At 34.5% G+C, this 13,917-nt stretch overlaps 2 protein-coding genes and 2 long non-coding RNA genes across 4 annotated transcripts; all 4 read left to right on the forward strand.

The window, feature by feature from the left end:
- The first annotated feature begins 1,407 nt into the window (after positions 1-1,407).
- LOC148698596 (uncharacterized) lies at positions 1,408-2,301 on the forward strand. Its single transcript, XR_015951953.1, has 2 exons — positions 1,408-1,787; positions 2,168-2,301. It is a non-coding gene; the product is annotated as an uncharacterized LOC148698596 (long non-coding RNA).
- Positions 2,302-5,227: 2,926 nt separating this feature from the next.
- LOC137716854 (L10-interacting MYB domain-containing protein-like) lies at positions 5,228-6,249 on the forward strand. The gene is made up of 2 exons (XM_088677299.1): positions 5,228-5,554; positions 5,630-6,249. Exons 1-2 carry the CDS (start codon positions 5,228-5,230, stop codon positions 6,209-6,211), a joined length of 909 nt encoding a protein of 302 aa, XP_088533425.1. The 3' UTR covers positions 6,212-6,249.
- A 266-nt stretch (positions 6,250-6,515) lies between these two features.
- On the forward strand, positions 6,516-7,959 carry LOC148698597 (uncharacterized). Its single transcript, XM_088677306.1, has 3 exons — positions 6,516-7,013; positions 7,094-7,325; positions 7,409-7,959. The coding sequence occupies exons 1-3, from the start codon at positions 6,516-6,518 to the stop codon at positions 7,864-7,866; spliced, it is 1,188 nt and encodes a 395-aa protein (XP_088533432.1). The 3' UTR covers positions 7,867-7,959.
- A 352-nt stretch (positions 7,960-8,311) lies between these two features.
- LOC148698598 (uncharacterized) lies at positions 8,312-9,434 on the forward strand. The gene is made up of 3 exons (XR_015951955.1): positions 8,312-8,447; positions 9,029-9,150; positions 9,284-9,434. It is a non-coding gene; the product is annotated as an uncharacterized LOC148698598 (long non-coding RNA).
- Positions 9,435-13,917: the final 4,483 nt, after the last annotated feature.

Consider the following 13,917-nt stretch of genomic DNA (forward strand, 5'->3'; position numbering starts at 1 on the left):
AGACGGATCCCCATTTTTCTATAAAAATGAGGATATCCTTTTAACCGTTGAATTGACTTTAATGAAATTGTGTGGTTGAGATTAAATCACATGCCACACAATCTCGACCTAATCTCAACCACACAATTTCATTAAAGTCAAATCTAACGGTCAAGAGGGTGTTCCTTTTTAAAAAAAAAAAAAGAATAAGGATTCCTCTTGTTAAAGGATTCATATATATATATATATATATTAACTATTTTTAGTGCACGCTTTCAAGCATGCATACTTTTTTCTTTTCTGGTGGTCATGAATTTCAAGAATTATTTACCTATTTTTGAACCCCACTGTACTTTCCGGCCGTATAATAATTGATATCTTTCTTCAGAAATATGACGGCAAGCTTGGCTGATGGTTAAGGTTTCTCTGGCACTAACTTTCTGATCAGATAAATCTCCCACCGAGATTTATGGTTAATTGGGTCCTTCCACTATTTAGAGTTCATCAAAGAAGAAACCAGTAATTAAAAGCAAAAGTAAGTTGCATTTTCTTCGTCTATGTCTAGCACTATCAGCTTAGTATATTGCCATGCATGCTTCTTTCTTTCGACAACTTTATATATATGCGCAAGATATATTCTCTCTAAGCAAATGGAATTGTTACACTCATATTTTTTATCTTTGTCGTTGAAAGATCTCTTCCATTATTGTTGGGAGTTGAAAATGCCAAGATAAACATGTTAGAAAATTCCTCGAAAGAGGATATTCACGATCAATCTGATAAAAGTGTACACATTCTTTTTACCAAAAATAAAGTGTACATGTTATTGTTGGAGTCACTTGTCACGTTGCAATTGCAATGTAGCTCACTTGAAAAGTGCACTGATCAAATCCGATGAGGGGTCACCCAAAGCTTCGAATTCGAGGAACCCAAAGCGCATTTGATAAGAATATGGTTATGAAATGGTGCCTAAATTTACAGTACTGGAGATATGGTAAGAACTTTCACCAAGTTCTGCAAGATTAATTGTTGCTGAATTACATGTAATTTGAGGTACCAAATAGAAACTACTATTGGTAATTATTAGATTGAAAACTTAAAGCATGTTTACGTAAGGCGAATGGAGTGAGAGGAATGGGGATTGCATTCATTCCGAGTGATTCATATGTTTACTAACATTGGGGAATGAAATTGTATGTGGGGCCCACCAAAAATAGGGAATCAGATCCCTGATTTACCTGGAATCGAATTACCGGTGGTATTTGGATTCAAATCAGTTTTCTACCCAATATAACCTTATTTTCTTCCCTCGTCTCCGGTAACACAGCACCCAGCACCTTCGGTTTCAGATTCCAACCGAAACATCAACGTCAACACCTGTTAAACCATTGGATTAAGGGCCTGTTTGGGATTGAGGTGATTAATAAAAAAGCTACTATGAAAAAAAGCTATGAAAATTTTTGGTGTTTGGTAAACTTTGGAAAGCAGCTTTGTTTCAAAGTTGAGGGTGAAAAAAAGCCCAAAACCAGGAGATGACAAGAAGCTGCAATTTGCAGCTTCCAAAAGCAGCTTATTTTCACCCACACACGGGTGAACAGTGTACACGTTTAATGAAATATGAATAACCCAAAACTGCCCTCCCCTTTCCCTTCACCTACGCTCTCACCTTTCCAGAGCTTTCTCGCACGCTCTTCACCTTTCAGAGCTCTCTCGCATAACCCGAACCAGAGCGATCTCTCCTCTCGTCCTCTCGTTCTCTCGTTCTCTCGTTCTTTCGTTCTCTCCTCTCGTTCTCCAGGTTTCTCCAGGTAATTTGTTTGGATTTTTCAAATTAGGGATGGGGAGATTAGGGAAAGAGGGGTGGGAAGAGCAAAGGGATGAGGGTATGGGTGTCGGGAAAAACAATTGGGGATGGAGGGTGGGGAAAAATTAATTGGGGAAGGTGATATGGTTTGTGGAAAAAATTAATTGGGGAAAAAATTAGGGTTTGTGGACGAAACAAAAAAAAATTGAGAGAGAAGTTTGATTACTTCTGTATTCGTTTTTTTGAAGAAGGTTTGCTTCTGATTTGGGTTTATGTAAGGGATAATTTGCTTTGCTCTGCTTCTAATCTGTGAACTGTGATTCTGATTTGTCATGTGTTTTTTGGGTCAAAATATTCCTCAGAAGTTCCGGGTTTATGTTGCAGGTGACACATTAGAAGATCGCAGGATTGAAGATCGCAGCCAAGAAGTCAGAGGGTTTATATTCTCCAAAATTCTGGTTTGTTTTCCTTGATATAATATAATAGCACAAGTTATAATAAATTTTATTATTACTCTCTTTGGTTTTTGCTGGAAAGCTTAATTTTTTTTTACATGATGCCATTGTATTTTCCCTTTCACTAATGACACAAATTGAGTCGACTGGGAAGATATCAAAACAAATCCGGAAGAAGAATTTGAAACAGCTTTTGTTTCAATTTCTTTTGTCCTTTGTTTATTGGAAACAGAAGGAGGAAATAAATAGAAAAGGGAACAAGAACTTCTTAGGTTTATGTGATTATCACCTCTAGGTTTTGTTTATCTGTTCATGATTTTGTTCATATTAGAGATAATACGAACTTGATCAGGAATAGATGAGTTTCCAAACTGAGTATGAAATTAAGTTGCAGCTCACATTAGATTTTTTTTGTTTGTTTTGGTTTTGTTTTTTTTTAAATTGTCTATCATTTGGATTCCAGTTTTGTATTTTTTCATGTGGGGGTTATTTTCATGGTAGCTTTTTTTTTAATCACCTCAAGGAGTCCCGAGCTATAGCTAAAGCATTTAAACAAAACTGCAGTGAGGGATCATTTATATATGTATGTATGTATGTAATTTGGTGCTGCTGAAATTGTTTTTACAGGAGCATTTAAACACAGCTGCATACCTGTTTTAAACACAGCTGCATACCTGTTTTAGTTTTAAATTTTCTTACACTTCCCGAACTCGAAGATCAATGAAATTTTAACAAAGAGGGTTTTCTTAAAATGAGATCAGATTCTTTCTTCATTATTTAGAAAACCTATGAAGGGGAGATACATGGGTAATGCTACTTCTGTCTGTGTTTGATTGGTTTTTGCCAAAATTGATCTTTTTGTAACGAGCGAATAGTATGTTCTCCAAACTACTATTGGTTTCTATTTCAGGAAAATGTCTTTAAGCTGCTTGAGAAACAACTATTGTGTTAGGTAGCGTTGTTTTTATGTCCAATGATTGACTGGTTATAAAGGCCTGGTGATAAGTAAAGTTTCTTCTGTTCTGTATTTTCCTTTTCTGCACACTTATCGTTGTATCGTGTAACTGTAGATTATCTGTTTCCCTTTGAGTTGGCCCACACCATAAATTTATAGAACCCAAACTGTGATGTAATCATTTATTGGTTATGTATGTATATGTATTTATATGTATGTATATATACAAACTGTGAACCAAAACTGTGATGTAATCTTTTGTATGTATATGTATGTATATGTATTACAAACTGTAATCTCTTGTATTACAAACTGTGAACCCAAACTGTGATAATTTGGGATGAGATGAAGGAAAATAGGGTTGTGGGATTGAAAGCAATATTGCAGAAGGGTTCTTTAGATAACATAATCCAGAGTGTATTTGGCACTAATTATTTAGGTTCAGAGAAGGAGGTTAGCACCAATCGAACGCTAATGTTGCTAGTTCAAGAAGGGTACGACTTGATTTATAGGTTTAATTTGGAGGATTATTTTCCCTTGAGGTTTTTGGACTTTTATGGTGTGAAGAGAAAGTGTCTTTTGTATGTATATGTATGTATATGTATCAAACTGTATATATATTACAAACTGCACCGAAGTCTATGATGTAATCTTTTGTATGTATATGTATGTATATGTATTACAAACTGTAATCTCTTGTATTACAAACTGTTTCCACTTCAAACGCTGTCCCCAAACACGACTAAGTGAAGAACGCATCTTTGCCTTGGACTCGGCACTACATAAAAGTCAAATTTTTGTCAAATTATGTACCACATTAGTATGTTCTTTGGGGACTCAGCCATCCACAGAGCAAGACATAAAGGATACAAATGGATCTTTCAGCAGTTGTGCGCTGCATGCAACCTACAACTGTTAACTTCTATACTGTATGTGAAACAAAAGTTTAATTGGCTAGCAGGCCTAAAAGAACTTCAAACTAAGCTCTCTCTCTCTCTCTCTCTCTCTCTCTCTCCACCCAAATGGAAAAGTAAGAAAATACTTGCAAGGACATATAGAACGTTATCTAAGAATGATTATTAACTTGTCTAACTACTCAAAGGAGCATTTGAGATAGAAATAAACATAAATTTTAGGGAGCATGTCGTCCTTTACATATAGAACGTTGTAATTCTTATAACATTTGACAAACATTAATCAAAATGAAATCCAGTGGCCCATAAAGGCCTAATAACTATTTGAACGATGATCAAAAGTTAGAAGGCAATTAAAGTTCATGGCAATTAAAGTTAGAAGGCAATACAAACATGTATTTATATGTATGTATATATACAAACTGTGAACCCAATCTGTAGTTGGTATCATTGAATGTTTAACTGATAGTAGTCTAGTCATCATAAATAAAGAACACTTGCAGTTTATTATAGGTGAAACCAATCTTAAAATTATGGTTAGAAGTGAATGCCAACAGTCGACACCGGGGGTGGACTATCCTTTCACCATGTCATGAAAAGTGAGGCTTTAGCTTCAGCTCTCACAAAACAGAGCAGAAGTCGAGTTGTATGTTGGGTAGTCTCATCAATACTTCGATGGAAATAAATGCAGCTAAAGCTGCAACCACAACAGCTAAACCAATTTCATTATTGTTATTAGTAGCTGTACAGGGGGAGCAGCACGTCTGGACCACATGTGTAGAATAAAGTATTATGTATATAGTACTATACAATAATAACTTGAGAGAACAAGTGATTTACATACTTGCTTTCTTGTGTCTATACTTTATGCCTATAACCTTGACGAATCTCGCTGGTGTGTCTCGAAGCATAAAAGGTTTTCAATATCATGGTGAATTCATTTATATGTATGTATATATACAAACTGTGAACCCAATATGTGATGTAATGTATTTGTAGTTGTATGTGGATCATTTATCGGTTATTTCTTGGTTATATTACAATATCATTTGTTCGTGTTTTAATATATATATATATATATATATATATATGTATATATACAAATCAGTAGTTGGTATCGATGACAAAGAAGGGGGCATCTTCGTCAAATCCTGTAGCTACATGGAATGCGCACAATATATCAATATTTTGTGATGTTTGCATCAAGGAGGTTGAGGCCGGACATCGTCCGGGCACTCACTTTGACAAAGAAGGATATGCAAATATTAGAGCTAACTTCAAGGCAGAGACAGGGCATGATTATGAAAAAAAGCAACTGAAAAATAAGTGGGATGCACTTAAAAATGAGTGGAAGTTGTGGAAAGAATTGGTTGGTAAAGAAACTGGCCTAGGGTGGAATTCAAGCAAGGGTACCGTTGATGCCTCTGAGGAGTGGTGGAACAATAAAATTCAGGTTTGTGTATTTATCTTTTAATATGTATTATGATATCATGCAATATGTATTAACCATATTCTTTCTTACTTGTACATAAACAAAGAATATGGAAAATTGCAAAAAAAAGGCATTAGTCCTGAGATGGAGGACAAGTTAGATAGGATGTTCTTGAGTACAATTGCTACCGGTGAACATGCCTGGGCACCTTCATCTGGAGTACTACCACCAGAGTCAAGAGAGGAATCTGTAGGACAAATTGATTCATATGATGAGGAAGAAACTGAGACTATGCAGGATCTAAGGCAAGCAAGTAGGAAGGGAAAAAAAAGAGTGGCTAACCAAGGAGAATTGCAAAAGAAGAAGGTTGATAAGAAAGGGAAAAAAATTGGAGGTGCTGCAAAACTTTGTGGTCAAATTGACCGTCTTGTTGAAGCTTATGAAACTAGGAGTTCTGCAAACTCATTGATGAGGTCGCTGCATATAGGTAGTAGTATTCCGGAAGTGTTAGCGGTTGTTGCACAATTGCCTGGTTGTGAGCCACCTAGCGAGTTATGGTTGTTTGCTACATGTTTATTTTGTTCTGCAGAGAAGCGAGAGGTGTTTACTACGATACAAGATCCTGAAGTCCAGCTGACTTGGTTGAAATATATGTTCAACAAAGAACAATAAGAAGCTATAACTATGAATTAGAACTTTGTGTAGTTTGTACTTTGCATTAAGACTGAAATATATGTTCAACAAAGAACAATAAGAAGCTATAACTATGAATTAGAACTTTGTGTAGTTTGTACTTTGCATTAAGACTATGTGTTGAATGTTGCTTGTATTTTGTGTTTATTGAATGTTGGATTATGATTTCTTGTTAAACGTTGGATTGATTTGTTCTTGAATGTCGAATTATGACTTCTTAGTGATTGTTGGATTATGACTTGTGGAATGTTGAATTATGTGTTAGGTTACAGGTATATTCAATATGAACACCTCTGATGATGATGTTGAGGAGTTGGAGGATGGTCTAATTATATGCGCTGTAGCGAGAGCTGTTGAAACATATTATTTAACATATGTCCACAAAACTCCATGTATGAATTCTTCCCATACAGGTAATATTTGGTTGATGGAAGTACTGCAAGGAAATGATGTGCGATGCTATAGAATGTTTAGGATGAACAAAGATGTCTTTTATAGATTATCCAATGACTTGCAAACTAATTATGGATTGAAAGGTTCAAGGAAAATGAATGCAACTGAAATATTAGGAATGTTCTTGCATATGTTGGGACATGGTGTGAAAAATAGATTAGCTCAAGAGAGATTTCAACATTCTGGTGAGACTGTTAGTAGATATTTTGGTGCTATGTTGGATATCGTATGTAAGATGGCAATAGATATTATCAAACCAATGGATTCGGAGTTTCGTGGCATTCCCCCAGAAATAAGGAGAGATACAAGATACATGCCTTATTTTAAGGTAAAATTTGACTCGTATTCTAACTTATTTGCAAACTATAAGTGTAGGTTGACGATTTTATTTTATATTATTATTTTTAGGATTGTATTGGTGCCATAGATGGAGTGCATGTTGAGGCTTCAATACCACCTCCGGATCAAGTTCCATACATTGGTAGGAAAGGAATACCGACTCAAAATGTTATGGCTGCATGTAATTTTGACACGCAATTCACATTTGCTTGTGCCGGATGGGAAGGCACTGCACATGATACAAGGGTTTTTCTATCCGTGCTACGGAATCCAAATTTAAACTTTTCTGAGGCTCCAAATGGTAATCTTCATACTCTTATTATAACATTTTACATACTTGCTTTGTATAATTATTACAATACAAAACAAATTTTCAATTGTCAGGAAAATATTACTTGGTAGATGCGGGGTACCCACAAATGAGAGGTTATTTGGGACCATATAAAGGTGAAAGATATCACCTCCCGGACTTTCGTAGGGGTGCCGAACCAACGGGTCACAAAGAGGTATTCAACCACAGGCATTCTTCTCTTAGGAGCATCAATGAACGAACTTTTGGGGTATGGAAGAAAAGATGGGCAATTTTAAGGGATATGCCTAATTACCCGTTCAATAAGCAAGTGAAGATTGTCATTGCTACAATGGCTCTTCATAACTACATACGGAGGTATTCTGAACGTGATCATCATTTTGATGACCCCAGGGACTTTTGCGAAGAAAGCGATAGTAGTGATGATGATGATGATGATGATGAATATCAAAATTATCAAGTTGAAGGATCACATGAGATAGAGGCATTAAGAAATAGAATAGCAACAAGTTTGATGAATGCATCTAATTAGACTACTTTCAAGTACATTAACAATATTGTACTAATGAATCCTAGCTATTCACTCTAAAATATTTCTATTAAAGTAGTTTGTCATACTAATAAATATTTAAGATAAAGTTTATAAATATTTTTCTTCTAAAAATAAAATATATTTAGTAATTCACTTTTATTTGTTAAGAAAATTAAATTAATAGCACATCTAGTAATATATCCTTTTTGGTCATTTCACACAGTCACAGCTGTTTTACAAAAAAGTTTACCAAACACTATGATACTGTTTTTTTTTTTTTTTTTTTTCCAAAAGCACTTTTACAAAAAAGTTTACCAAACACTTTGCTGCTTTATTTCACAGCCGCTTATTCTCACAGCATAGCCGCTTATTCTCACAGCAGCTTTTTTTCAAAGCACAGCAATACCAAACCAGCCATAATTCTCATCACCCACCATCACAAGGCACTATTCGCCCTTCTCCTTCTCTAAGCTACTTTGCTACGTACAAACGCCAACTCTCACTCCACAGCCCTCCAATCACAACTTCGGCAAATGGGTTTTCTCCCTTCAAACGAATTTTCAACTCTTACCTCCAATCTTGTAAGCTCCGCCATCCCTGATTTGTTATTTATCTTGCTCCGATTACAATATTTTGCATTTTTTATTTCTGGGTTTTGTGCATTCCGTCGATACTCTAATACCCTTTGAACCGTTGAATCAGTACATGTTTAGTGTTCTTGTTTTGAAGGCATGTATGATTTTTATGCACTGATTTTAGGCGCCAAATTTTACTTGTATTGCTTAATATATAAGAGATAAGGGACTGAGTTGTGCAGCTTGTGTTTGAACTTTTGGGTGTAAATATGAATGAAGTTGTGATATGTACATTGATTTGCATTGAATTCAATGGACGATGGAAACAAATGGATTTGCATTGAATTCAATGGACGATGGAAACAAATGGTTCAAATTTGATTAACAGGGTTATAATTTTGGTTTTAAGTATGCATACTCCAAACAATAGTTCTAATTTATAAGATGGTAGCTTGGCTTTTGGCATGGTGATGAATATATAATGTTGGTCGGCTTTGTTGTTACCATATAGACAAATTTGAATGTTCTCCGTTTGCGGATTGTACGAGCTTTAAGCTGTTGTGTACTGACTTTGTAATGAACCACAGATTCCGCAACTACGGGTGCTGGCTCACCTTGTGAGCAATCAGAAATCATATTTATAGGTACTGGTACTAGTGAAGGAATTCCCCGAGTCAGCTGCCTGACAAATCCTTTAAAGACATGTGCGGTATGGTTATGAAACCTCTATGCTTAAGTAATTTTGTTATGTCCTATCCAAAGATTTATGTTGGCTACTTTGTTTCTAATCAAATGCGCATCCGATTAGTGAGGAAATGATTGCTTGTTTATTTTTTTTTCAGGTTTGCTTGCAAGGTGTGGAACCTGGGAATAGAAATAAGAGGCTCAACACAAGCATCCTTATTCGTTATCCTAGACCCTCTGGAAATTATAACATACTTATAGATGCTGGAAAGTAGGTGATATATCAATTTTATGCATCCTGTTTATGTTACCCTAAAAATGTACTTTTACTTCTTTATCTCGTAAATTTCTAATTGGAGGTTGTGCTTGGTTATGGATTAAAATATTAAATCTGCTACCAAATCTTTGTTGGAAAGAAATATGTATCAAGTACTCATAGTTAAACCTAAGACTTACAAAATGTTTAAACCTAAGACTCGCAAAAAGTAAGACTTTTGTCAACCTTAATCTGTTGATGAGTTCATTGGTAGGCATGGAAGATAATCCATTTAACTATCTGCTTCTCATATGCAGTAAATTGATAGTAAATATGTAGGCTGACAAGTTGGTGTCATCCAAGAACCATATTTTCTGGATAAGTTTAGCACCACAGGCATTGTTGCACAGTGGTATTTGCAGCCTCCCCATGAGGCAAAGATCCATCAATCAAATAGAACCTCGTTTGGAGCCTTATGAGGTGGGTTGATGGGAGCTTTTCATATGGGCAAAGCTACAGGATAATTTACCTCAATATTACTTTAAAATAAAATTTATAGCTCTAGTCCATGTATTTCTTGCTATATAAATTATTAAATTATAATATATGACACAATTGATAAAACTGGATTTAATTGTTTCATTGTTGTTTTGGCTTATTACCAATGAAGATACAAATATAGTTCTTCTTATTTGGAACTTAAAACTTTAAAAGGGGAAAAAGAAAAGTTACATACGACTCGGATTTTGTTGTGCCTCAATGATATACTTCCGGACACCTTGTTGGTGAAAGCTGAATTTCTATTCGTGTTTCACAGGTTTTTCTATTCTACCACAGTGCTCTCCAATGGTTTACTGCCTACGGGTTAGTTATTGCCTCATCTGTTTATGTTGCTATCATATATGAGTTCATGGTTTCAAATTGTCTCTCATGTGGGACACGTCGACATCACCTGGGTTACTTGCAATAAGATCAGATACTAACGTTGCGTCTTGCGTGTTATGTTAGGAAACTTCAAGATAAAACTTTCAGACGTTGATATTGAGGCCTGATTTCTTGTGGTCTATGAAAGTCTGGTGTTTTGGTACTGTAATACCACTCTCATGTATTCCCTGGATATTGAGGACTCATTTCTTGTGGTCTATAAATAATCGTATTAGTTTTTTATACACAAAAGAATTGTATTATTAATTATTTAAATAAAATTTGTATTACAAGGGTATTTTAGTAATCAAACTAGTTTTAATTCTGATTCATGTGAATTGGTAAACAGCTAATATAGAATATGCATCATTTGCACTTCAATTCTATACAATTTTAGTAAACAACTTCAACAAGAATCTGATTCTGATTCCACCTCATTCCAATTCCTCCCCAATCCAAATCCTCTCAATTTAATTACATATTAGTAAACGTGCCATAAAGTTATTCAAGTTCTGTACAAATATTGTCAATATATATATGAATTTTCTTTTCTTTAAGAACTATTTATTGGTAGACATATAACTTAACCCAAATTCGAATTGGGAATTGTTATTAGCACTCCAAAAATCTCATTCTACACTCCAAACTTTCTATATTAGCAAATAAAAATACACTTGTGAGGAGTGTATAATGAGATTTTTGGAGTGCCAATAACACTATTTATAAGCAAACAACTGAACTTAGATCGGATATTAATATTGGATTCATTGTATCAATCGGGTGTACTTACGATATTTGTGGGTTAAGAAAGCATAATGTATATGTTTCTTCTTGTTTATCACCTATGGATTTGGATCCTCTCTTGAGCTAATGGAGATGATCCTCCTAACCCATCATCATGGACCGTTAGATTTTTATCCAACGGTTACAATTATTATAACTTTAAAGAGATCTTCTTGTTTGTAGCCGTTGGATTAAAATCCAACGGCCTACGATGTTGGGTCAGGAGGATCCTCTCTATTAGCTCAAGAGATGATACAAATCCATCACCTATGGCCCAATCGAATGTGACTACAATAAAACGTGATATCATAGATTTTGAACTTTATCACCTCTGGCCGTCCGATTAATTTATCAAATGGAACTATAAATGCACGGTTATTGTAACGTAATTTTTTTTTTTTCCTTTAGAAACGAATGAGCGGAAAACTAAAATCACTCTGATGCACATATATGTAATGTTTATATTAAAAAGCTACGTACAAAAACCTAATAGAGCGTCCAACTGAAACTCTGGCTTCCATAGGGATCCAAGAGCAAGTCGCTATAGGAGGAGAGAAAAGGAGAAGCACCTCTACTCTTCCTCCTCACCTTCTTTTCATTTTTCTAATATTTTGTGGCAAGTAATAGTTTCTTACTTTCTTTTGTGGTGACTAGATTGAAGCTCCCCGTAACGGATGAGGATCGGAGATCCTCTTTGTGAGGATCCTCACATTCTATTCATTCATCGTATATCGTGCGGTCAACAGATAGGATATAAGATTCCCATAACTTATTTTTTGTTCCTTTTTCAATCCAGTCATTCTTCCATATTCTACCTCTGAATTTAATCATTTTTTTTTTCAAATCTAATGTCACTCTGCTTATGCATTTGGGCCGTTGGAGATCGCCTAATCAAGATATGCCTCTTGTTTTACAATTGTTTCTTGACTTAATGTTGGTGGTCTGATGGCCGCTCTCATTCAGGTGATGGAAGTTTTACTCATGATTTAGGGTTTTGAATTTGTTTATGGTTATGTAGTTTTGGGATGTGTGGCTTTAACAAGAGATTTGGCCTAATTTTTGTAAAGTGGGTGGGTTTCTTAGATGTTATGCCGCGCGGCTTTTGTCCATGTTAGATTTGTTCTTTTGGACTTATCTTCTTCGCTCGTGTCTCGTAACGGTGTTGTAATGTGGGCCTCCTTCACAAACTTGTTAAGAGACAACTAACGACCCCACTTCATTGATCTAATTTTTAAAAGTTCCTTGTACTAAAACTGAGAAACTAAGCGCCGTTTCATAACTATTTCATTTTTTGTTTTTAGTTTTCATTGAAAGTTGAAGACTTTCGATAAGTCTTTTTTTAATATTTTCAAAACCAAAATTGTAAAAATAAAAGTCAAATCTTGAAAACTGAAAAAAGTATATTTCAATTTTTGAAATTGGAAGTATTTAGTTTAAAAACAAAAGTGGAAAGAAAAGTGAGAACAAAATGTTATCAAACAACCAAATGCTTTTACCATGCTTCGGATTCAATCTCATCGATTTCCCTTCCTCTTAACAACTAACTATTTAATTCATTACCGTTGTCATTTGTCAAAAAAAAAAAAGAAAAAAGCGAAATGTTTTTAAATAATTACAAGTGCTTTCAAATTGACGAAAACGCTTTTGATCATGTTTGATAGAATTTATTTATTTATTTATTTTTCTTAGAAAAACACTTGAAGTTGTCACATCCTGGCCCACACGCCGCCACCATGCGCTATTCCCAAAAACAAAATCGTGAGTGCGTGATCGGGGCCCAAAACGGGCAATATCGTGCTACGGTGGAGTTGAACCCGGATTATGGTGGGGGCCCGGGGCAGGATGTGACAAAGTGCTTTAGAAGAAATATCTTATGTGTGTTTATTTCAAGAAGCACTTCAAGTATTCTTCTTTGAAGTACTTACATTTTTATTTAAAATTTCAATATACTTTTAACAAAAGTGATTATACTTAAACTGCTTTTGTGCATAAATGTTTTTTTTTTTTTTTTTTTTTTTTTTTTTTTTTTTTTTTTTACTTAAAACAGTTACAAACAAGACTAAAACTGACTACAATGGTCGGCTTACAACTCAAATTTTGAGTTTTAAACCCCCTTCCCAAAAGCTTCTCTAATAATCGGGCTAAAAAAAGTTTTGGGTTGAAACTTTTTTAGCCAAATTGAGCTCAGAAAATGAGCTGAGGATAGTGGCTAGAACTTAGCGCTGGGACCTAATAGTTTACTCTGTAGGCCACTTACGAAAAAACCAATGATTTTCTTTTACCAAACATCCCACGTGGTTGGACAGTTGGTCGATCAATGATCCAAATTCAATTTGTTTTATAAAAAAATCAAATTTATAAATACATTAAATCTAATAGCTGAGATCGAATATGAGCAAATTTAACGGTAGAAATAATTTAATGCCCAAAATTAAATTCAACGGCTAAAATAATTTAAATCCAAAATTACCGAAAAACTCTATCAATACCTATGTATTTTTTTAAGCATCCACACATAATTCACTTTCGTTATACAATTTTTTCGTTTTTCTTTCTACCCATCTATGTATTTATGTTTACGAATAAGGTAAGTTTTGTGGTTTTCAATGCTCTTTCATGTGGTGCATATGCCTAAGAATGAGGCATGTTTATTAATTTATTATTATTTATTAAATTTAAATGTTTTTAGATTGAAATGTTCATAAAAATATATTAGGATACATAATTTTTTTTTAAATTAACGAAAAGAATTATACTAAAATCATTTCTTGTAATCTTAGAAATTTCAAGCCAAAATCATTATAAAAAGAAAACTATTTCTAAGTTAAA

The sequence above is a fragment of the Pyrus communis genome, chromosome 2 (assembly GCF_041283825.1).
Source record: "Pyrus communis isolate YQ-2024b chromosome 2, ASM4128382v1, whole genome shotgun sequence".
Taxonomy (NCBI): domain Eukaryota; kingdom Viridiplantae; phylum Streptophyta; class Magnoliopsida; order Rosales; family Rosaceae; genus Pyrus; species Pyrus communis.

Coding starts and splice junctions, on each gene's coding strand:
- LOC148698597 (XM_088677306.1), top strand. CDS start 6,516: ATGAACACCTCTGATGATGATGTTGAGGAGTTGGAGGATGGTCTAATT. Junction 7,014..7,093: donor GATACATGCCTTATTTTAAG/GTAAAATTTGAC, acceptor TATTATTTTTAG/GATTGTATTGGTGCCATAGA. Junction 7,326..7,408: donor CTTTTCTGAGGCTCCAAATG/GTAATCTTCATA, acceptor TTCAATTGTCAG/GAAAATATTACTTGGTAGAT.
- LOC137716854 (XM_088677299.1), top strand. CDS start 5,228: ATGACAAAGAAGGGGGCATCTTCGTCAAATCCTGTAGCTACATGGAAT. Junction 5,555..5,629: donor AGGAGTGGTGGAACAATAAA/ATTCAGGTTTGT, acceptor ATTCTTTCTTAC/TTGTACATAAACAAAGAATA.